The 25,383-nt window shown below is 40.0% G+C and overlaps 1 protein-coding gene across 1 annotated transcript in view; it reads left to right on the forward strand.

Annotated features, from left to right (window-relative positions):
* Nucleotides 1-25,383, forward strand: part of SP140 (SP140 nuclear body protein) — a 72,515-nt gene that overhangs the window by 24,527 nt on the left and 22,605 nt on the right. Inside the window, exons 7-16 of the mRNA XM_032857446.1 lie at nucleotides 1,372-1,455; nucleotides 5,308-5,391; nucleotides 6,127-6,210; nucleotides 9,501-9,584; nucleotides 11,609-11,689; nucleotides 12,836-12,901; nucleotides 13,299-13,382; nucleotides 16,692-16,778; nucleotides 17,055-17,099; nucleotides 17,905-17,955. Of these exons, the coding sequence (XP_032713337.1) occupies nucleotides 1,372-1,455; nucleotides 5,308-5,391; nucleotides 6,127-6,210; nucleotides 9,501-9,584; nucleotides 11,609-11,689; nucleotides 12,836-12,901; nucleotides 13,299-13,382; nucleotides 16,692-16,778; nucleotides 17,055-17,099; nucleotides 17,905-17,955 (750 nt within the window). The remainder of the gene's footprint in view (nucleotides 1-1,371; nucleotides 1,456-5,307; nucleotides 5,392-6,126; nucleotides 6,211-9,500; nucleotides 9,585-11,608; nucleotides 11,690-12,835; nucleotides 12,902-13,298; nucleotides 13,383-16,691; nucleotides 16,779-17,054; nucleotides 17,100-17,904; nucleotides 17,956-25,383) is intronic.

Below are 25,383 nucleotides of genomic sequence, written 5' to 3' on the forward strand. Positions count from 1 at the left end.
TAACTAACCAACCAGGTGTGGAATTCAAAAATGTTGCCAGGCAGATAGGACCACTCAGAAGGTATAACAAGAATGCACAAGAGCAGATCTTATTGTGACCAGGAGACGCAATTTAGTGGGAATTAAGAATTCAGTGGATCTGGGAAGGGGTAAGATTTGGCACCAGGAGGCAGACCCAAAGAGAAAGCCAAGGAACTGCTGTAAATGCTTCCCATAATAAGAGAAAAGAGAGGGAGAGAGAGTAATAATTGTGTGCAGAAGAGAATATGGAAGGAGTGATGCTGTGCAGAAGAAAAAGAGGGACTCTGGGATGGTTCAGTCCATTAAGCATCTGACTTTTGAGCTCAGCTCAGGTCTTGATCTCAGGGATGTGAGTTCCCTACTTAAAGAGCAAGCGAGAAAGAGAGAGAGAGGAAAAAGAAAGTGTAAGGGGGGAAAGAGAATAAAGGGCAATAATCACTTAACAGTGACAACAGTAGCAACGCCAACTTTTCTCAAATTATAATGCTTACGGCATTAATACAGAAAATTATGATTTCTTGCTAAGTTACTCTGACACAACTATCCCTTCACAAGTACTCCTCATTACAACCCTTATGATAAGGTTTTGTTAGTCCCACTTTCCAGGGAAAGAAACAGAGACATGAGGATAGTTAGTGATTTGTGCAAGGTCGCATGACCAATCTAGGCTCGAATCCTCTTCTATACACCTCTTCTATACACCTCTTCTATACACCAGTATCCTCTTCTATACACCTCTTCTATACACTAGGCAAACGTGTTGAGTTCTCACTGCCCGGCTTCACATTGGGCTCTACCTCTTGCTTACTTCGGCGACTTACATTCTGTGTTCTAGTGTGTAAATTGAAACTACCAATATAGAAATCTATATATCTAAAATAAAGTCTAAAATCTATATATCTAAAATAAAGTGAGTGTTGTTCAAGAGTCCGATGTACACTGAGCAAAAGAAGCCAATCACAAGAGTGTATGCTGTGTGACCCTATTTATGTGAGCATCACAACATGAGCACATTTCCAGAAAGAAAGGACTTAATTGAAGGTGAAAAAAATCAGAAGAGTGGTCGCTTACAATAGTTGGAAACAGACTTGAAATCAGCACATGGGAACTCTCTGGCCTGGTGGAAATGTTCCAGGTGTTGAAAATGGCCAGTGAGTGCCACGGCTGCATTGGGGACACAGTTGTTTTACATTTCAGTTAGGTGCATCACAATGGAAAAGAGGTGAGCAAGGCTTTGGTGAGCCCCAGGTGGGGTCCTTAGAGCTTGAACATCAGAGTTCAGCTTCAGCACGCAGAGGTATCTTTTCTGGTCACTGTCTGAGTCCTGCCATATTCTTGTCCCCTTTTCAGAGTCCTGTGAACACTCACTTCCCCAAATGAATAATGTCAGAGCACTGGAAGAGACATCCAGCTTACTGCTTAATGAGGGGCAAGGTAACTATCATTCAACTTACAATTCTGCATTAAATCTTTGTTTTCTTATCTTTGTGGGAGCAAAACCTGCATTTTGTCTCTGATCCCAGACTTCTGCTAGTCCCTCTTTCTACCTGAACTTACCTACCCACAGATGTAACAGACACCATGAGAAAAACGAATCTGAGCTCCTCAGTAGAGAGACTACTCTTTGACGGAGAATATAGAAGGAAAACGAGGAAAAGGTAGCTAGGGTAACAGGACAAATCACACAAATGGATCCAGTTTTCTAAAAGGAACATACATTCTTACCCTCAAGGGTGGGGAAGGGGGATAAATTTCAGTTAACTTCAGAGACCATTGAAAGGAATTTGGAGGTAGCATCCATGTGCGGTCCATGTGGGAGACTGGTCCCCTGGAGCTGGCCAGTGGGAGGCCCCTGGTACTGTAGTCAAAGCCTTGAGTGCTGGAGATGATGAGAGAGTTAATCAGGAGGATTTCAGCTCATGGAGAGATAGAAGCTCAAGGTAAAGTGGGAGAAACAGTGATAGGCAGGGAGGAAGTGGGAGATGTAGCAGAGAGTTTATTTAATTGAAAAATGACTCAAGGATTAGAGATAAAAATTGAGAAAAAAATCTACAGTAAGAGCAATATGGAATGGAAAATAAATACTAGAACATGGGGAAAGCTGGGGAAGTGCAAAGACACCTATGGAGAGAAATAGAATAGATGGAAACTAGGGGGCTGATAAATAGGGGACAAGAGGGAGAGGAACAGGTTGGGATGCTGCAGGTTTGGGGCCAGGGCACGGGATAGAAGCACCTTTGGGCACAAAGGCTGACATTAGCTCTGAGTTTCCAGATCTAACTGTCCCTAATTATCAAAGTGGCACTTACGAAATGTCAGATTGCAATAGGCCTCTCCCCGAATATTTCAGTGATTCCCAAAACCAAATCTCCACCCCAGGTCATCTTCAGAGCTCATTTATCCATGGACCTGAAAGCCAGGGGTCAGATAGATACCAACACTGGCATTCTTTCAAGAGCCTTAACCTTGGCACACCCTGAACTGAGAGCATTGTTCATTCTTCCTTGCTCAAGCTGGATCTAACTCCTCAGTATTCTGTCCCTCAGTGATAGACTGCTGTTCACCTGTGTTTTTTTCAAGTTGGACACCTAGCAGTTGCCCATGACTCTCTGGCCCTCAATTACATACCTGTCACTCTTCCAACATGGTCAGTTCTCCTTCAGAATATCTCCCACCTGTCCATCTGTCCAGTGCCCAGAGCCGAGTCTCTAATCCATGTCTCTGTCAACTATCGTGGTTCTCATAGGCAGGCTTCTGCCTCCCTCCTCCCTCCAAACTTATTGCCATTAAGTGCATTATTTGCCCTTCAACTGAATGGGACATTTGAAAATAAAAATTAGATTGTATTATTTTCCTACTTAGGAAAAATAATAAGTATTTCCTACTTCCTAATACATCAAGAATTAAATAAAAGTTTCTCTCAGTGGGGTCCAGAGTTGCCCCACAATAAGCCATCTGCCTATCTCTCCAGCCTCATCACCTGCCTGCTACACTATTACTTCAAAATAGAAGAAACTGAGTGGCTCAGTGGGTTAAGACTCTAGCCTCTGCCTTCAGCCCAGGTCCTGATCTCAGGGTCCTGGGATGGAGCCCCTCATCCAGCTCTCTGCTCAGCAGGGAGCCTGTACCCCGCCCCCACCCTCTGCCTGCCTCTCCACCTACTTGTGATCTCTCTCTCTCTCTGTGTCAAATAAATAAATAAAATCTTTTAAAAAAAATAGAAGAAAATTGTGGCGCCTGGGTGGCTCAGTGGGTTAAAGCCTCTGCCTTCAGCTCAGGTCATGATCTCAGGGTCTTGGGATCAAGCCCCACATTGGCTCTCTGCTCAGTGGGGAGCCTGCTTTCCCCTCTCTCTCTGCCTACCTTTCTGCCTGCTTGAGATTTCTGTCTGTCAAATAAATAAATAAAATCTTTTAAAAAATTTAAAAAAATAAAAAAGTAAAAAAATAGAAGAAAATAGAAAAATAGAAGAAACTTTCTCCCCCAATGATTTTAATTGTTAAATATCTCCTTCACATCTGAGTTTTTTCATGTGCCTTGTCTAGAACTGTTTTTCTGTTCCACTGCCCTTGGCGTAACTTCCTCCATTCTGGTTAAGTCCTACTTAACACAGGCCATCTTGGGGAGGCCTGTCTTTAGAGAAAGCTAGGCAGGAACAACTGAGAGACAAATGGTAGGAGAGGAGGAGCAGTATCGGGGAAAACAAGGGGGAAAGTTGCAGGAACAGAGAACAAGAGAGAAACATACCAAGAGAAAGAGAAGCTCCAAGAGACAACAGCAGAACCTGAGGCAGGGAGTGATTAGATTTACAGAATTGGAAAAGGGAAGAATAGAAAAAGGATGATGTGTAAGTAAGAAGAGGAATATTTTCCCATGATGGGTGAATTATTCTCAGCCTCTAGTGAAAGCTACTGAAGCAAACATAACCTCAGGTCAGGTTGTCTTGTGGAATGGGGCATTTCAGTTTCTCAGGGTTTCTTGTTTTTTCTTATTTTTTTGCTGTGATTTTCCCTTGGTCATAAATTGAGATGTCGGTGAGATTTCCTTTTGAGATTCCTTTCTGCTGAGGATAGCGAGGCCTGTTGGTGGACTAGCGATGAAGAAGAGCCTCAGGAAGCCTTATGCTCCCCACCAAGGTGTGGGCCCAGCAAAGAAGTGGGGAGGTTGCCAGTGTTCGGCTGCAGGGTGTCAGGCAGCTGAGTTTCAAGCTGGTGTTTCCTGATGCATTTTACCCTGAGCACACTCCACAGTGAAAAAATCCAGGGTGTTCTGGAATCCCATGAATCACATAAATGTTCCCAAATACACATTCGGGGAGAGATTTGCTGAAGAAGGGGGATGTCTTTCATTCTTATTCATAGTAAAAACTTGGATTTATACCCACGGACCCTTTAGCTTCTCCAGAGAATAAAAACTAAGCATTATGCTATTTATTGATAATGTTATTATTTTGTGCCTAATACTGGAAAAAGCCCAGAAGAAACATAGTCCTTCAGATCAATGGCTCTCCACCGTAAATTAAAATTTTTGTCAAATAGTTTTTATTATGTTACTGTGATTTTCAAAGAATTTTGGCAAATAAGATATAATTTCATCTTCACAAACTTATGCATTTAGGGAGACAAACTATTGCTTCTTCCTATTTTATAGATAAAGAAATAGGAGCACTGCAGTGTATAAGGGTCTTTTACCAGGTCAAAGTAGTTACACAAGTTGGAAGGACTATGGTGATCATCATGTGGGGCTGTCAGTCAGGGTGGCCAGTATCACCAGGGCAGAGTTCACACGGGGGAACCCAGAAAGTGTTCAGGAATTTAGGCCAGTGGATCAGGGCCCAGTGTAAGAAGGCCTTCATCCTAACAAATATATTTCAGTAGTGAGAACAAGGAAAGGCAGAAAGAGCTGGCAGGATTGGGACTTACCATGTGGGAGGCAAGAGATTTAGAAAGAAAAACTGAGCCACGAGTAGGAAAACTAACAGAGAACAAGGAAGAGCCACGAATAAGAAAAAGCCAAAGAGGGAAGCCCATGGATTCATGGAGATGTCCAGTCTTTCATGGTATAGAAGAAACAGTGTGTGGTGACAGAACAATGAGAAGGAAAGGAGGTATATGAAGGATAACAGAAGAAGAAGAGCTAGAGGGAGGCTCTGGTACGTCTTAGGTGAGGTCCTCCTTCCCAAGGAGAATCTCACCCGAGTGCTGAACACCAGAGTTCAGCATGAGGTTCCCGGGCTCTGTTCCCTTATTGTCACGTCTGGTTGGTCATTTCTGCATTTCCCTTCAGTTTCCTGTAAGCACAAAGCTCTCCAAAGGACGAATGGAGGTGATTTTAAAGAGATGTCCGAACTGCTACCAGGCAATGGGAGAGGTAATTATGATTTAAATGACCAGTTACTTCATTAAATTTGTTTGCCTGTCTGTATGCAAGGGACATTTCCTTTCCTTCCCCCAGACACACATCTACACTTTGACTCAGCTTTCCTCAGGTGTGTGGGAGACAGAGGGGAAAGGAGGCTAAGCACCTTAATGGAAGGGCTCTAGGGTGAAGAATAATGGGAACAGAATAATAAGAATGTAGACTGGGAGCATCAATGGAGTTGGCTAAGTAGGCCCAATTTTATCTGACAGTATATGAACTCTAAACTCTAGCAGGTTGGGGTTTGGGAGGGGAGAGATAATCTTTAACTTACTTCCCAGGGATTGCATAGGGTTAATGAAATACTAAGTATAGCAGAGAGAAAGTGAGGTAAGAGAATAAATAGGGAGATAATGGAGTAAAGAGATGAACTTCGTGGAGGAGCAAAAAGAGAGAAGTGCAAACAGATGGCAGAAGTCATAGACAAAGATACCCACAGCTTCATGGGCAGGGCAGCAACATGTGGAGACAGGGTTAGAGGGAAAAGAGGGAAGGAAAGAGAAGGGAACTCGGACCTAAGAAGGTGCTAAAAATGCAGAGCAAGCTCAGTGGGTACAAACATACTTTTCTTCCCAAGGAGCAGTTCTCCTGTACTCTGAACATCAAGCTCCAGTGCTCTCTGAGTATTGGCCACATCCAGGCAGAGTCCACGCCAACTGTTTATCATGTTCTTGTTTCTCTCTTCAGCGTCTTACAAACGTGTGGCTCCACAAAGGGATGACGGAGGAGAATCAGAAGATATGCCCGGATTACTACCTTATGATAAAGAAGGTAATTAAAATTTAAATGATCTGTTATCTAATTAAAACTTTATTTTCCTATCAATGTAGAGGGACACCTTGTTTCATCCCTTCCCTATTCCCCTTCCATCCATCCATTCATCCATCCATCCATCCATCCATCCTGACATATTCACATAGACAAACTATGCCCAGCTTCTGATTGCTTCCTTTGAGAGACACAAGCAGTGAAGAATGATCTCAGACTGGTTGGGGTTTCCCTGGGTATAGAACATAGACAAAGAGAGGGAGAGTGAAAAATATAGATGGAGTCATGAAATGAAACTCCATGAAACAGGACCAAAGTGATTGGCAATTCTATTTAAATAGACATCAAGTCTAAATATAACCGTGTTATCAGGAAGGGGAGATCATTTCCAACCTATTTTCCCTGAGGCTATGCCAGGAACATGGGTATAATGGGAATAATTGCAACACAGAGAATTCATGTGAAAGAATTTCAAAATGTACCTGGCAAAGGGAAGGATCCTTGCTCATTTGCCAATGACCACAGTCCAGAACATTGGTGATATGGGGAAGGAATATGGATGTGGATGAAATAAAGTCTGAAATTTAAATGTTCAGTTTTAATTCTTAGGTTGAAAAATTAGAAACAGAAAGTTAAGAACTAGAGAGAACAGATAGAAGCAGGGAAATGAACAACATTGAAGAAAGGAGATAAACTCCATCATTTTAGATAGATAGAGAACATGGAACATGATGTTAAGAGAAAAATGCAGGGTGGGGTGGGCGGGAAACACTAAGAAAAAGAAAGGGTGGAGGAGGGGCAATAGAAGTTACACATTAAGAAAAAGGAGATGAGTGAAAATTCAGCAGAGATGAACACTGTACAAGGGAAAGAGAAGACAGTTTGGGACATTGTAGGAATTGAGAGAAGTCATTCATCGGAAACAAGTTTGCCACTAAGGGTGGAAAATGTTAGCCATGGTTTTCAAATTATCATGTCCCCAGTTATCAACATGGTTCCTATAATATTCTCAGAGGCAGTGGGCCTCCCCGCTGTCATCTTTGTCTGCTCTCATCTATAACTTATGATCGCCAAACACCTGTCTGGCCCAGACTCGTTTTCTAACCTCACTCATCTCAGGGTCTGAATACAGTTGTACAGGGGGCCTGAAGGACATCTCCATTTGGATGTTTTTCAGGAACCTCAAGACAAGATACCCCCAATTACACATACCATGTTTCTTGACCCCAGATCTCCTCCTTTCCTGGTGTTCCCTATCTCAGGACAGAACCCCATTGTTCCATTCCTCAGGCAGAAATTTAGGGGTCATCAGTGACTCATCCCCCTCCCTCAACTCACATAGCCCATCAGTCATCGAGATTAGTCAGTTATACCTCGAACTTGTCTCTTGCCCATCCATTCCCTTCCAATACCAACACAAACACTCTAGCCAGATGTCTCTTCTCTCTGGAACCAGAGCAACAGCCTCTAGTCTCATATCTTCCTTCCAGTCATGTTCCCCTCATACCCAATCTCTCCAGGTTAACTAGAGGACTCTGAAAATACAGGTTGTTCTATTCTACTTTCCTACATTAAGTTGATAACTTCCTGTTGTCAGAAGGATTAAATCCACTTTCCTCCCCATTGGTCCAGCCTCATGTCTGTCCTTCAATTACCTCAAAAATTTGTATAAAACTTGTTTAGTAATTTTAATTATCTGATTACTCTTTCTCACCTGAGCTTTGGCACATGCTTGGCCCTGTGCCTGGACAGTTTTCCTGCCCACTCGCTCACTAATCTGGTGAAATCATGTAGATATTAGATACCATCTCAGAGATGCCTTTTCTGACCCCCAAAATAAGAGTCAGGAAGAAGAAATAAAGCATAGCACCAGGGAAGCATGATGGGGAAAAAAGGGAGGTGGGAACAGACATGGGAAAAGAAACAAATCAAGATAAAGAGGAGTGCCAAGAGATCCCAAGAGTGAAACAGAGGTGGAAACAGAAGAGGCAGACACATGTGGGAAGGGTAAAAATGAGAAAGAGAACAAAGTGTGGGAGACAGGTGTGCAAAGTTTCTGACAGTCTCTATCAGATTACTGGGTTGTGGGAGACTTCCTTTTATCTTTGAAAAACTTTAAGACACAGGTATGTAAACTGTCATAACATCTGTTTTGTGGATGGAAAAACAAAGCACAGAAAGGCATGCAGATTCTTTTTGCAAGGGCAAAGCAGAAAAGGCAGAGTGGGCAGCAGTGGGTATGTCACTGAGGGAAGAGTTGTGGGAAGCCACCTGGCAGTCAAGGTGGGGTCCTGTGGTCAGAACATGAAGAGGAAGCCCCAGGAGTCCCACACATTCCCAAAGAAGTTGGGTCCAACATAAGACCTTCATTAAGAGGAAAACTAATTTTAGCTATTCTGACTGGTGTGAGGTGGTATCTCATTGTGGTTTTGATTTGTATTTCCCTGATGCCGTGTGAGGTTGAGCATTTGCTCATGAGTCTGTTGGCCATTTGTGTGTCTTCTTTGGAGAAATGTCTAACTGTGTGATGGGCATTAAGGAGAGCACTTGAAGTAATGAACACTGGGTATGTATGGTAATGAACACTGGTAATGTATGCAACTGATGAATCACTACATTCTACCACTGAAACTAATAATACAGTATATGCTAATTATTGAATTTAAATAAAAAATTTTTAAGAAGAGAAAAAAAGAAAACCTGGGCATGGGTTTCCAAATGTTTCAACTGTTTGACAACATTCTTAAGGGCCTGTGGACAGGAGAATATTTTAACAGCCCCTCTGCTCTAATAGAATGTAATCATCAGTCTTCCACCTTAGTATAAGAGAATTGTTTCTATTTTGGGGCTGGGCCTGTTTCACCTCCTAAAATAAAAGTTTTCTTGAGTTTTAAAAAAATAAGGGAAAAACTGATGTTGGTGGGGAGAGAAAGGGCAATACTGACAGAGAACATTGGAATGGACTCAACCACTTGGGCTTGAAGACATCTAGAGTAAGAAAGCTTGACAGGGTAATGAGAGAAAATAGATACATTATCACTGAAAAGCAAAAACAAAACTAAGGCCTAAAAACAAGAGATGGGGTAGAAGCCCAGACAATGGAAGAGATGCACAGTTAGGAAACAGATGTGTGGAGGCAGATGTAACAAGATGGCAGAAAGCAGAACAAGACAATGTGGCTCCAAGGGGCCCCATGGAGCAGGCAGCTTGCTTTCCCATCCTGGTGGGGCATGGACATGATGAGGTTTGCTCCCATCACCCTCATGGTCCATCATGTCCTTGTTTCTCTGCAGTGACCTATGATCCCAGAGTTTCCCCAGTGACTAATGAAGGAGAACTAGAGGAGATGCCCAGTCAACCAGCAGAAGAGGGACAAGGTAATTCTGATTTAAATTCCCAACTCTCTCAATAAACTTTTGTTTTCTGATCAGCATGGAAAAAAAAATCTTGCCTTTCTCCCATCCTACCATTCTATTCTTCATATTCACATACATACAAGTGAGACTGTGTCCATTTTCTGTCTTGTTTTTTCCAAAACTGTGAGAGAGACTAAGAATAATGGTGAACAGAGCTCCTGAGTTCTCCAGGCAGGGAGAACATAGGGAGACAGGATATAACAGAGGTAGGCTGGGGCACCAGAGCAGAAGGGCCTGGGTCATTTTATTAAATGTCCACAAAACCCCAAATAACAGCAGGTTATGGCAATTGAAGCAACGAGATCATTTTCAGCCTACTTCTGTAAGTACCAGAAATATGGACACAAGTTTTGTGAATGAGTGATAGGTTTGCACTTTAAAAGTTCCCTAGGGAGGTTGTTAGCATAGAGCTGATGAGGGAAGGCTGTCTGGTATTGTGGTCCATGTGAAAAGGGAAGAACTTCTGTCAGTTTGGGAGGAAGCATCTGTGAAAACAAGGCAAATAGATAAAATAAGGGAAATTTTAAAGCATCCAGAGGGAAAGACTCAGAGAAACAGAGGTAGAAAAAGAGAAAGTGAGAGACAACCTGGAAAGGATATAAGTTAATGGAGAATAGAGGTATGAAGATGAAAATTAGAGAGATTATATAATAATATGGCAAATAAACATCAAAATAATAATAACGTGGAAGAAAGCACAAAGGATACTATGTAGAGAAAGAGTTATATAAAAATAATTTAAAAATCAATAAGGGGTGGAAACTGCCGTATAGGGGAGAAGTTGGGATCTTGTAAAGCTGAAGTACAAGTCTAGACAAGAGCATCTTCCAACAAAAGGAGTCTATCTTGGTAGTGAGTTTTCAGATTTAATCTCCCCAGGTAGGAAGTGGTGCCCAGAACATATTCAGAAACCAATAACCCTCTCCTTGGCTGTCTCAGTTACTCCCAGGTAATAGAATGAGTCTCAAGTGCATGCCTGCTAGGGACACCTGTCTCCCAAGGTCAGCCCTCTGTGTACCTGAAGGCATTTATCACAGGATCCTCTCCATTTAGATAACTTTCAGGAACTGACACTCCAAAACTGATGCTAACAGCTTCTTCTGTGAAACTAGAAACTCCTTCTCCAGAGTTTGCTCCCTTGTTAAAGGGGACATGAATGTACCATTTTCTCTTGTTCCCATTCTCTTCATTTTCTCCACTTTAGCATGATTGTTATTTGCAAGATGTCAATCAGATCATATTACTTTCCGATGTAAACCTGGTGATCTTTGTTGTCTTAGGATTAAATCAGTTGTCCTTCCTGTGGTCTTCTGTGTCTCCCACTCACCATGGTGCCCCAGTCTATTGCTTCTGCCTCATACTCATGATAGTGTAAATATTTTCAGTGATTGCAATGTTATAATCTTTCTTTTATATGTGGGCTTTAGAACAACTTTTCCTTGTGCGTGGTGGTGTTGCCTTGACCTAGTCTGTTCCTTATCCCACCTCCTGATCAGGTTATACAGTACTATTTTAGGGATGCCTCTCCTAACTTAGAAGAAAGGAAGCAAGAAAAAAACTGAATGAGATAGGGAAAGGTAATAAAAACACTAAAGAGTGTCAGAGGCACAAGAGAAAAAGATACAGAAGAAAAGGAGACAGAAACACATCCAAACAAAGAGAAGCACTTGGAGACACTGACAGCAGGAGATAAGGGGAGAGACAGAAGTAATGAGCAGGGACAATGGGAAACGAGGAGAAGTGGAGACAGAATTAGGTATACACAAGAGGAGGAAGATGGTGGTTGGTCCTCAGGCTCTGGTGATGGCAACAGGAGTGAGTCAACCTGAGGCCAGGTGAGCCCAGAGATTGACCAGATGGTTTGTAAAAGGAACAGCCCCGCCTAGCAGATTCCCAAGTGTTCCATGCTTTCACTGTGAGTTTTCTCACAATGATCTCCCCTGGTTGTGTACTGAGATGACTAGGGGTTTCATTCCTTTCTGCAGAGCATGGCAATGCCTACTGGGAGACCCATGAGGAAGAAGAGCCTCAGGAAGCTTTGAGTTCCCCATCAACATGTGGGCAAGGTAAGGAAGGGATTGCCAGCCCTGGGCTGCAGGGTATCAGGCAGCTAAATTCAGAACTGAACAGCATGGCCCTTATTGTTAGAACAGATGTATTCCCTCTTCATGTTGTGGTAGATAAATACTGTGGTATATAAATACTGTGGTAGATAAAAAATAAAGGCAAAGACAGTGCCTTTTTTCCTTCACACTCTTTACGTCTATTCATAGGAAGGACTCAGTATTGTGATTTTAAACCCTGGCTACTTCTTATTTTCTATAAAGAATAACAGTTAATTAAGTATATACCTAGTGCTTAATATTATTATTATATTGTCATAAACTTGGGTAGGCTTCAGATGAAATGTGGTTCTAAGATCTTCTTGTCAGAAGGAAAGATCAAGGGCTCTTGAACCCAAATTATAGCTTTCGTCATCATGGATTATTTTGTGCTTTTTTTTTTTTTTCAATCTCCAAAGTACTTTGGCAAGTGAGGCTTTAGGACTTAGGCTAGGGAAACTGCTGTTATTTCTCCTTAGAGAAAGGCATGGAAGCACAGATGAAGATTACTTGTTTTTCCCTAAGATCAAGTAGGAGGAAGAGCAGAGACCCATGCCCTGAGCATCTCATTGCAGGTAGTGGCTATGTGAAGCTAACAGAGGTCAATGTGGTCCCATGTAAGAAGAGTTCCAGAGGGAACAGACAGGGCCTAAAGCAGAAAATCTTCCACTTTACAAGTAAAGAATGCCAGTTGGAAGGGGAAGAAATCAAGAGAGACAGTGACAGAAGGGGTGGACCCTGTTTTAGGGATTAGAGAGATCTGGAAGAAGAGAGATAGGAGGAATAAGCAGGAAAGAAATGATTAAGATCACCACTGAGGAAACAAAAAGAAAAGTAAAGAAATAGAAGAAGTCGGGGGAGTGGAGCCCACAAAATCAAAGATGCACAAATATTTTCCTAGTGCAGAAGTGGAAATCTCTGGAGGAAGATCTATGGGAAGGAAATGGAGAAGCAGAGAGTAGGGGAGTCAGGGGAAGAAGGGCCCAGTTGGCTCTCAAGTGGGGTCCTTGGAACAGATGTCCCTTTTCCCAAAGGGCAGCTCACCTGTGTTCTGAACATCCTGGCTCAGCTCATTTCCTTATTTCCCTTCATGGTCCTATGATCCTGAAGCTCCCCAGATGATCAGTGAAGGAGAACCAGTGGAAGTGCCCAGGCAACTGCTATGTGACGGGGAAGGTAAGTACAATTTCAACTTCCATTTCACTAGCCAAATCTTTGTTTTTCTCTCTACAAGGAGGAAAATTTCCCTTCTCTTCCCTCCTCCACTGATTCCCTTCCTCTTCACTTCTTCATACAGAAGAAATGTGTAAAGCCAAGTGAAAAGGGTCAAAAAGAGAGGGAATTAGGTGCATGGTAAGGGAGGGAGATGGGTGAACCATTCTCAGCCACTGGTGACAGGGACATGAGCCATGTTAACTTCCAGGTCAGGTGAACTCAAAGACAGGAGGGTCTGAGGTCCGGGACATTCCCACCTGGAAGCTATTTGAGCCACCTTGATTGTCAGGGTGGTTTTTCCTGCTATTGTTTCCATTGGTCGTATGCTGGATCCTCTAAGGGATTTTATTCTGTTCAGCAGAAGGTAACAGTGCCTGTTTAGAAATGTGTGATGAAGAAGAACCTGAGGAAGACTTGAGCTCACTACCAGAAAGTGGATCAGGTAAGAGAGAGCAAATAGCAGGATTTCCCTCCTTTTTTTAAATTGATGAATAGTATTCCATTGTGTATATATGTATCTATCTACCACATTTTCCTTATCCATTCTTCTGTTGGTGGACATGTAGGTTGTTTCTATGTCTTGGCTATTGTAAACAATGCTGAAATGAACATGGGGACACAGATAGCTCCTTGACACACTTATTTTGTTTCCATCAGATATATACCCAGAAGTGGAATCGCTGGATGATATGGAGGTTTTAATTTTTAGGTTTTTTTGAGGAACCCTCATACTGTTCTTCATAGTGTCTATATCACATTACAATCCTACAAACAGTGCACCAAAACTTCCTTTTTTCCACATCCTCACCAGCATTGGTTATCTCTCATGTTAATTATCTCTTTTTCTTAACACCAACTCTGCCATATGGCATAATCTAAAAATAGGGGTAACATCTCATGATATTTGCAGTCCCTGGGGTTAGGGAAGGAAATATTGAGTGGACTTTGAGACTTCTGCCTACTACAATGAGACTTAAGTACATTTCTAGAAAATAACAGTCCAGATGAGCCATTGACTTTCCCAAGTAAATAATGTAACCTATTCTTATCAAATGAGACATCAAACAAAGCTGAGCATAAATGTATTAAAGAAAAGAATCTGGCTTTAGAAAAGAGTTATAGTAATTGGGTTAGCTACTACAGAGAAATGAGTTATACCTACTTTGTCAACTGCCTGCAGATCTCGAATCATGCATAGTGTAGACATACTAATGTTCAAATCAATTATAAATTGATTATGCATAGGAGAATTTTCTAAGAATTCTAAAGTTATTCTTCCTTTATATTTAATCTGCTAGTTCCTTTCTTTTTTAATTAATTACTTAATTATTAATGATAGAAAATTTTATTTTTTTATTGTTTTATGTTAGTCACCATACAGTACAGCATTAGTTTTTGATGTAGTGTTCATTGTTTGTGTATAATACCCAGTGCTCCATGCAATTTGTGCCCTCCTTAATACCCAGTGTATAACACCCAGTGCTCCATGCAATTTGTGCCCTCCTTAATACTCATCACCAGGGTCACCCATCCCCCCTACCCTTCTCTCTTCTAAAACTCTCCATTTGTTTCCCATAGTCCATAGTCTCTCATGGTTCCTCTCCCATTCTGATTTCTCTCCCTTCATTTTTCCCTTCTCCTAATGTCTTCCATGCTATTCCTTATGTTTCAGAAGTAAGTGAAACCAAGATTTTATTTAGTTATTGGAGAGAGAGAGAGAGAGAACAGGAGCAGGGGGCAGGGAAAGAGGGAGAAGGAGAAGCAGACTCATCGCTGAGCCAGGAACATGAGATGGGGCTTGATCCCAGGACTCTGAGATCATGACTTGAGCCAAAGGCAGTTGCTTAACCATCTGAGACACCCAGGTGCCCCTTAATCTGGTAGTTTCATTTGCAAAATAGACCCTTCCTATTAAATTTATGGAGATTTTTTAAAAGAAAAGAAACTGTTAGACGATGGTCTGAAATTAGCAGTTACTGGTTGGGACATGGGAACTTTTGGTCATCTTTCTCTCTCTTATAGAAGTACTACCAAAAGCATTGTTTACTTTTGACATGTCCAGACTTCTCCTTTGAAACTCAAAGTTATCTTTGGTGAAATTTTGCCATTTATTTAAGAAAAGTGCAAGAATGATTCTGAGAGTACAAAGAGGAAGTGGAGTTCTTTCAGGGGGAGACTGTAGCTTCAACCAAGACACAGCCATGGCAAGTAGCAATGAGGTCACCACATGCAGTCCTTGATGAGAATTGTGTTCTGCAAGTGAATGGAGTATTAGGTTCATCCATTGAGCAGAGACTGCAAAGGGAACGTATGATTGATAACATGATAGCAGTTGACCTCAAGATTATTTGCTAAACAAAATGATTTTGTTTCTCAAATTGATGAGAGGTTTTGGAGAGGGACTCAAGGCCAAGTGTGACCAAATATTTTTGCACACACTAGCTACTGTCTAATGGACCCACGTCCATCAATACGTTTTGCATAGGGGACTTCTCAGGTCTGTGCCTCCATCTATTTGCTTTGGATCACTTCCTTCCAGCATTCAAGAAGCACAAGAAAATCAAGAGCAAACAAACACACATAAGAAAACCTTTTGGAAAATAGACAAAAGTTAGAGTAAATGAAACAGTAGAAGAATAAAAAATATTAACAGAATATTTGCTAAATGCTACACCTCCAAACCAAAGTGTCTAACTACTTTGTGTCTAATTGCATATACATCTTTAAATAATAAGATTAATTCAGGGGATGCCTGGGTGGCTCAGTCGGTTAAGCCACTGCCTTTGGCTCAGGTTGTGATCCCAGGATTCTGGGATCGAGTACCGCATTAGGCTCCTTGCTCAGCGGGGAGCCTGCTTCTCTCTCTGCCTCTGCCTGTCACTCCGCCTGCTTGTACTCTCTCTCTCTCTCTCTCTGACAAATAAATAAATAAAATCTTTAAAAAAATTAATTCAGAAATAAGAACTCAATGAAACAAGGCAGAGCTCAAGTCATTGTTGAGATGGATTGATCAGGAAAACAATCTGAGTTGGGCACAAGAAGCAGTGGATTGGGCCTATTGGCCCAAAGATCCCACATGATGTTGCTAAACAAGAGTCTTCAAGATGGCTTGGTGGGAAATCCATTTTTGGAGGGATAGATCATCATGCCATATCTTGATAAGCAAGATGCATGGTGGAAGGAGGTATGGTACTTACAGAACATAGTTTCTTTTTAAAAGGAAATTGCTTTTAGATAGAGTTTTAGGAAGCTTGTAGTTCAGGAACTGCAGACTTTCAGACCTGGGGAGTGTTTATAACTAGGTTATCGTTTAGTCATAAAAACAGGCTTTCTGGAATGCGGCTCTTGCTGATGGGCTGATTTTCAGAAGTGTGAGGCTGTCACTCACTGCCTGGCTTAGTGATGTAAGTAGTGATGGACCAATTGGGATGAGTTTAAAACTGTTCTCATAATTACTTTTTACTATTTTCAAAGAATAGCTATTTTTTTTCCTGAAAGGATAAGATCTTTTTCCTTTATTCTTGAGGCTACAGGTAGAAAAGTAGGAGTAAAGAAAGCAGAATGAGGTACAAAAGATGGGAAAAGCATGCCTTTGGCAGCTCTAGGTTGTGATTATTGGAGCAGATGTAGTCTTCTTTCAGAAGGCAGTTCATTTTAGCTCAAAATATCATGGTGCATCATGAAAGCACCAGAAGCTCTTCCCTGGTCACTCTCAGGATCTATGGACTGTAATTTTTTTGCTTCTCTTTACTATCTGGCAAACTAGAAACTCTCCAAATGAATAGAGAGGAAGAATCGGAAGAACTTAGTTCCAGACTACTACTCTGTGATGGAGAAGGTAATTATGACTTAAAGAATAAGAAAAACAGAAACAGAGCTGATAAAGAGAAAAAGACAAGGGAGGAAAAAGGGAGACTTAAAGGAAAGGCCAGAAATGGGGGTTGTCAATGGAAGATTTCAGAGGAAGAAGCAGAGAAGGGGTGATCAAGAAGGGTACAGAAAAGGGGATCCCTGAGGTAAATGAAAGTCTTTGTATATCACAATTTTGGCCCAGAAGCAGAGCTATCAGAAGATGGAAATGAGAAGTGTTCCTGTGTTATGTGCTTTTCAAAAAATGTGCCAGAAGGTCCAGAAAGTAGCCAAGCATGTGACACGATGGGTAAGGCCACCAGAGGGTTGTGGGATGGGGAGTGGCTCTAGGGCTGGGTAGTGGCAGGTGGTCCAGTCCATCCCAGTATCCTGTTCCCTGTTTTGTTTGACCTGACCCTTTTGGGAATAGTAGAGAGGCAAGAGATCATAATAAAGTCGTGTTTAACAGGATGGGTCCTGCTGATTACACATGAGTATTGTAGTTGAAATACACAAAGATGGCAGTATCATGTTTACTACATTAGTCTACTAATAATGAACACTTGCATTTTATAAAGTGATTTCCATTCCTGTCACACCCAATCTTCTGTGGAGCCCAAGAAAGCCAAGCATACTTCTGCTAGTAGATAACAGTGTCTTTTTGTCACAACCTTAGAAAAGTCTCAAAAGATAACTAGTGATGCCACTTACTTGTCAAGAGGAAAGACTATCCTTAACTCAGCACATATTTTTGATGGATGCCCTCTAGCATGTTGCTGGTTTATCTAGTGATTTCCTGTAAATATTTTCACATAAGATTTTGTTTAATCCTCACAATAATCTTAATACCTGGACAAAAGTCCCTGAGTAAACTGAAGTACAAAGGTATTTCACAGTGTTTTTCCAAGGACTGTTGAGAAACAAAGGAAGACCCAGGGCCCATCTTGGACTCCTACTTCTGAATTCAGTAGGTTTTTAGTCCCTTCAGAAGGGAGAGAGAAATGATAATCCAAGCATCTTTATAAATTCAGGTCTTCTGCAGTATGAGTAATCCTAAAATGTGTAACTTTTGTTTTTAAGTTCTGTTTCCTCACCCTCACCTGTCAATTCTCTAGATACCGTGGATCTTGAAAACACCTCTTCGGGAAGACTCAAGAGGAAGAGAAGTAAGAGTACATAAGATTTTACTTGCTTTTGATGTTAAAAATGAGGTTTCTAATGTTTGAATTGCATTATTACTATTTACAATATTAAGTGATGGTAATATGCTGTCTGCCCAAAGATGTCCATATCTTGATCTCGGGAATTTGTATTCTCTATTATCTTATGTGGCAAAAGAGATTTTACAGATATAATCAAGTTAGGGACCTTGGAGGAGGAGATTGTTCTGGATTATCTGAGTAGACCCAATATAATGGAATAGCTCTTCCTAGCTGTGGAGAGAGGGGAAGTGGCCATGGAAGATAGTCACACAGAGATACCATATTGTTGGCTGGAGGAGGAGGAAGATGGAGGAAAGAACCAGGAATATGGATGGCTTCTGGAAGCTGGGAAAGTCAAAGATATGTATTCTACTGCACAACTTCCAGAAAGGAATGAAGGCCTACTGGAATCTTGATTTTAGCTCAGAGAGACCCTTGTCAGACTTCTAATCAACATAACTGTGAGATAATAGATTTATGTTGTAAGTCACTAGATTTGTAGTCATGTTATGGCAGCAGTAGAAGAGTAATACAGACTTTGGTTATTGGAGGTGGAGTGCAATTGTAATGCATTCCTAAAAATGTAGAAATAATTTTTGGAATTGGACAGTGGGCAAAGGGAAGAATTTTAAGTGGAATGATAGAAAATGTCTAGATTACCTTAAGCAGTTTGTTAGAAATATGGGGCTGCAGACTCTGCTAGAGAAAGCTTGGAAGTGCAGAACATGGTAGAGAAAACCTATTTTGTCTTAGAGGATATCCAAATCATCATGAGGACTTGGTAGAAATATGGAAGTTCAAAGTGTCACTGGTGACACTTTGAAGGAAATAAGAACATGTTTTTGAAACTAGAGAAAGGGGAAGCCTTAGTATGCAGTGGCCAAAAGCTTAGCAAAATTCTGTCCTGCTGATAGTGTGGAAGGCCAAACTTTATGGATATATAGCTAAGGAGGTTTCTAAGCAAAGTGATAAAGGTGCAACTGATTTCCATTTTGCTGCTCAGAGTAAAATGCAAGGGGAAAGAGGTAAATTGAAGGAAGAACTGCTTAGCAAAAGGAATCAGGATTTGATGATTTGAAAAGGTCTCAGCCTTTCCAAGCTGCAAAAGGTGCTAAAATTTGGAGCTTCACTGTCAGGAAAAGTGTGGTCTGTAGTGATAACCAAGAGTATGTTCTTACAACTTTCTGCTAATGCGCCAGAAGTAATGAACAGTCAGCGTATTCAGTCAATGAGGAAGAGGTTCTTTGAAGGGATTAAGTATGTGACTCACAGATCCCCTCAGCCATGTCCACAGAATTAAAAAATAGATACATGATTGTATAGGAAAGATCTGTGGAAGGGTCTGTCTAACGGAGGAGATCCCCGTGACATACATGGGTGTGCTATGATCCCTAAGAATCTTCTATCAACAGAAGCAGGGACATCCAAGTCCTAATCTCTGGAACCTGTGACTGATGACTTCACATGGTAAGAGAATTTGAGGGTGTGATTAAGCTAAGGATCTTGAGATGGGGAGACTGTCCTGGATTGTGTAGGTGGTCCCAATCAAGTCACCTGGGTCCTTCAAATCCTGTAGCCTCCAGTGAGGAACAAAGCCCTGTAGACACCTTGGTTTTAGCCCTATGAGACTTGTGTCAGATTTCTGACGTTCAGAACTGTAAGATAATAAGTTTGTATTCTTTTAAGCCATGAAGCTTATGGCAATTTATTACAGAAGCAATAGAGAACTAACACTTTTCATAAGACCAAAAAATGAGAAAAGGAATGTGGTTAGATCACATCTTTTAAAATAGTAATTTACATTTTTTTTCAGAATGCTCACATCTTTATTTATTTATTTTTTAATATATGATCTTTGTTGGGTTTCTGGATGGTGCAGTTGGTTGAGCATCAGGCTCTTGGTTTTGGCTTGGGTGGTGATCTCAGGGTCGTAGGATCGAGCCTGGGGTCAGGCTCCACACTTAACTCGGGGTCTGTTTGGGTTTCTTTCTCCCTCTCCCTTTGCCCCTCCCTACCATGTGCATGTGTGTTCATATGCTCTCTCAAATAATAAATAATATTTAAATATTAAAAAATAAAATATATGATCTTTGTAAACTTTAACATATATCTTTCCAGATTTTTTTCTAGGCATATATTAACACATTTAGAATTTTATCATAAATCTGGATAAATCTATTCATACAGTTAGATTTTCTTTACTTTAGAGTAGTATTTCTTGCACAAGACTTTACAAACATTTAACATTTTACCTGTAAACATTTTTATTTCATTCCTGTTTTAATTTGCATTACTTTCATTTTTGTTGTGGTTGAGCATTTTCCAGTTATTATTGGTCATTTGATTTCCTCCTAAAAATGCTTGGTGCGTGTATCTTGCTGGTGATACAATTCTGCTGGCCCTTTTTTTTTTTAACCATGCTGAACAAGCATAGAACTAATAATATATATATTACATTTTGCTGGTATATGTTGTTATTTTGTGTTGTTTCATGTTATTCTTTTTGGTTGGTATTATCTTTTGTCTTAAGGAAGCTGGAAAATTTTATGTAGTAAAATCTGTCAGGCTTTTCTTTTATAGTTTCTAGCTTATACTTAAAATTTACAAAGATATTTCCCACCTCAAAATTTTAAAAATATTTATATTTGCTTTCAGAATATCTGAAGTACTTATTACTTTTTAATGTTTATATCTATATTTCACATTTTTTGTGTATGATGCGAGACACTAATTTCAAGAAATAACCCCAGTGTTTTTTCTTATGACTTGAAATGTCCTTTTTATGTGCCTTTCCTTGTATTCATGGATCTGTGCCTGCATTCTACTCTGAAACACTGGTTTGTTTATTTCTAATACATAGCAATTGGTTTAATTACAAAGCTCTCAAGTATATTTTGCTATTCCTACTCTTTATATTTTCTTTTGCAAGGAAAAAAGTAAACAATCAGGGAGGAACATCAGAAAAGAGATTTCAAAATTTCTCACCACTATTGTTCAACATAGTACTAGAAACTCTAGCAACAGCAATCAGAAAACAAAAAGAAATAAAAGGTATTCAAATTGGCAAAAAAGAAGTCAAACTCTCTCTCTTCGCAAATAACATGATACTTTATATGGAAAACCCAAAAGACTCCACCCCCAAACTACTAGAACTCATCAATTCAGTAATGAGGCAGGATACAAAATCTATGTACAGAAATCAGCTGCTTTCTTATACACTAACAATGAAAATATAAAAAGGGAAATTAGAGAATCAATTTCATTTACTACAGCACCAAGGACCATAAGATACCTGGGAATAAACATAACCAAAAGGTAAAAGATCTGTACTTGAGGAACTACAGAACCCTCATGAAAGAAATTGGAGAGGACACAAAAAGATGGAAGAGCATTCTATGCTCATGGATAGGAAGAATAAACATTGTTAAAATATCTATACTGCCTATAACAATCTATACTTTCAGTGCCTTCCCGATCAAAATTCCATCAGTGTTTTTCAAAGAGCTGGAACAAACAATCCTAAAATTTGTATGGAACCAGAAGAGACCCCAAATTGCTAAGGAAAAGTTGAAAAAGAAAAACAAAACTGGGGACATTATGTTGCCTGATTTCAAGTTTTACTACAAAGCTGTGATCCAAGATAGCATGGTATTGGCACAAAAACAGACACATAGACCAGTGGAACAGAGTAGAGAGCCCAGATATAGACCTGCAACTCTATGGTCATATAATCTTTGACAAAGCAGGAAAAAATATACAGTGGAAAGAAGACAGTCTCTTCAATAAATGGTGCTGGGAAAATTGGACAGCTATGTGTAGAAGAATGAAACTTGACCATTCTCTTACACCATACATAAAGATAAACTTGAAATGGATAAAAGAACTCAATATGAGGCAGGAATCTATCAAAATCCTAGAGGAGAACTTAGACAATAACCTCTTTGACATCAGCCACAATAACTTCTTTCAAGATATGTCTCCAAAGGCAAAGGAAACAAGAATTCAGTAGTAATCCTGGCTTGCTTATTGTGCATGAGTTTTAGAATCAGTCAAAATTTTCCCCCAATACTTCCCAATTCTGTGAAAATACATTGAAATTGCAGATTAATTTGGGTAGAATTGAAGGAGAATGAACCACACATTTTTTTCAGATCACCTTTTATGTTCTTCGAAGTTTTAGTTTTCTTTCTGTAGATCTTGCACATTTTTACTTTCCTTATAGGCTTTATTGAGATATAATTTCATACACTAGCAGTCATCACTGTTAAGGGATGACTAGATGAGTTTTAACAAATGTGTTGTCATGTAATGCTGCAACCATCACATGTAACATCTCCATCATCCAGTGAACCTGTGTCCCTTTTCCTACCCTCTGGCTCTTGAAAACAGCTGATCTGTTTTTATCACTATAGTTTTATCTTTTCTGGAATGTCATATAAATGATTTCATACAGTACACAGTTTTTCAATACGTGCCCCCCCCCTTTTTTAAAAAGATTTTATTTACTTATTTGACACAGAGAGAGAGAGAGCACAAGCAGGGGGAGTGGCAGGCAGAGGGAGAGGGAGAAGCAGGCCCCCCACAGAGCAGGGGAAGCCTGATGTGAGACTCCATCCCAAGACTCCAGGACCATGACCTGAGTGAGCTGAAGGCAGTGGCTCAACTAACTGAACCACCCAGGTGCCCCTCGTGGCCCTTTCATTTAGCATAAAGCTTTTAAGACACACCCATGCTGGTATGTGCATCATTAGTCACTCCATTCTTACTGCTGAGAAGTATTTAATTATATGGATATTCCACAGATCTACTCACCTGTTGATAGACATTGAGTTGTTTCTAGTTTTTGGCTATTGCAAATAACACTTCTAGGAACGTGTACATAACAAATCTTTGGGTGGACATATGATCTAATTTTTCTTAGGTAAATATGCAGGAGTGATACTACTGGGTCATATGAACATAAGTACATATTCAACATTTTGAGGATCTGCCAAAGTATTTTTTATGTTGTTGTATCTTTTTATATTCCCACCAGCAATGTAGAAAGTTCCCATTACTCCATATGTTTACTAACACTCTGTATTGCTAATCTTAATTTTAGCCATCCTCATAGGTGTGTAATGGTAATTCATAGTTTTAATTTGCATTTTCTTAATGAGTAACAGTGCTGAACCATCTTTTTATGTATTTAGTTGTCACCCGTAGATCTCATTTAGTGAATTGTCTATTCAAATTTTTTATCCGTATTTATTTGGGTTGTCTATTTTCTAGTTGTAAAGTTATTAATATATTCTGGATACAAGTCCTTTGTTGGTTATATACTGTATAATCTGTAGCTTCTTTGTTCATTTTCTTGGCAGTGTCAAAGAGCAAAATTTATTTTGAATTGTAACAGTATTTTTTATAATTTGCAACTTTTCAGCTCTGTTTAAGAAATCTTTGCTCAAGATACTGTATTTTCTTCAAGAACTTTGATGGTTTTTAGTTCTTGCTTTCAGATCTGTGATCCAATTTGAGTTAATTTTGCTTATGGTGTGAGGTAAGAACCCACTCTTCTTTCCTTCCTTCCTTCCTTCCTCCCTCCCTTCCGGCCTCCCTCCCTTCCTTCCTTTCTTCCTTCCTTCTGACATTCAGATACCCAGTTGTTCCAGATCATTTGTGCATTGAATTAATAAGTCAATTACCTTGACATCCTTGTTGTAAGTCAGTTGCCCATATGTGTTTGGGTGTAACTTTGGACATTCTTTTCTATTTATCTGTATGTCTATCTTTATGCCAATACTACACCATCTTAATTACTATAGCTTTATAGTAAGTGCTGCAATCTATTAGTGTAAGTCCTCCCATTTTGTTTTTCTTTTTCTAATTTGTTTTGGCTACTTTAGGTCCTTCACTTTGGAGCTTCTTCTGATTTTCAGTTCAGTCACTGACAAGATCATGTCATTGTCCTAGGGTGCCTGGGTGGCTCAGTCAGTTAAGCGTCTGCCTGCAGCCTGGGTCATGATCCCAGAATCTCGGGATTGAACCCCAACCCCACGCTGGGCTTCCTGCTCAGTGGGGAATCTGCTTGTCTCTCTCCCTCTGCCCCTCCCCCAGCTCATAAACTCTCTCTCAATTAAATAAATAAATGAATCTTTTTAAAAAAAATCATGTCATTGTCCAAAGTGCCTCCTGAGCTCCAGCTGTGTGGCTATGTATTAGGCCAACAGAGAGAGAAAGGGTGAAGAGCAAAAAACACCTTCCCCCAGAGGTCTATCTCTTCTCTGAGAAGCTTTCCTAGAGTTCTCTTCTTCCCACAACAATATCCTGCTTTTACGTTACTGTTCAGATCTTAAGCTGGTGGCCATGGGAGCTTGAAAGGGACATTATAAACTAGGGTATTGTACAGACACATTGACATCTCCAGTAATGCAGGTATTCTGTTAAATAGGAATGGAAGATGCCCATCTGGAAGACAGTCTGAACAACTGACCTCATCAGTTCTTTAAAATTTGTTGAAAGTTCCTTTGCACACTAATGTATGGTCAATATTTGTAAATGGCCTATGCCACTTTAAAATACTGTATATTGGGCTCTAGCTTCTCCCCATACACATCTTCTTTGTCAAGAACAACTTTGCTCTAAATCTTCTAAATTAGGCTGTATTAGGTTTGCACAGAGATGTGTTCAGTTCTCCTACATGATTGTGTATTTGCCAATTCCTCCTTATTCTTTGTTTTACTTTAAGTACTTTGAGGCAATTCAGGATTGTTATGACTTAGTGGATTTTTTTAATCACACACTCTTATTCCTTATCCTTCTAATATATATTCTTTTACCTTAAATTCTCTTTCTTGGGAAGCTAAAATTGTTATTTTAACTTTTAATGTTTTATCTTTGGATTTTTAAAATTCCCTTTTCATTAAGGCCTCTTGTATAGCTGTGTTTTATGTTTCCTATTGCAACACTTAGTTTTTTTAATAATCTTCTCTGATAATCCTAATCTTTTAATAGTTCAGTTCACTTTGCATTTTTCATGGATTCCTGATATATGTGGATTTATATCTTCTATATTACTGTTGACCATTCTTTTCCCATATTTTTATGTTCATTCCCTGCTTTCTGATGGATTGAGATTGAATTCTATATTCCCTCCTTTTCCTCTGCTATTTTGGAAATTAGAGATGAGATTTCTGGCATCTCTTTAGTGTGTCTCAATCCCAGATGATGTCAAAGGTCTGAACATGGGGATTCACTACATATTTGGCATTTGATCACCAGGTAGCTATTGTTGTGTAATATTGTATCATTTTACTTTTAATTTTCTTTCATCACAAATGTTGAAACTATTACCATTTTTTGCAGTTGATATTTCCTTAGTTTAAAATTTTTTTAAATTTTATATGCTCACTC

The sequence above is a fragment of the Lontra canadensis genome, unplaced genomic scaffold (genome assembly GCF_010015895.1).
Source record: "Lontra canadensis isolate GAN:19392208 unplaced genomic scaffold, GSC_riverotter_1.0 scaffold13, whole genome shotgun sequence".
Taxonomy (NCBI): domain Eukaryota; kingdom Metazoa; phylum Chordata; class Mammalia; order Carnivora; family Mustelidae; genus Lontra; species Lontra canadensis.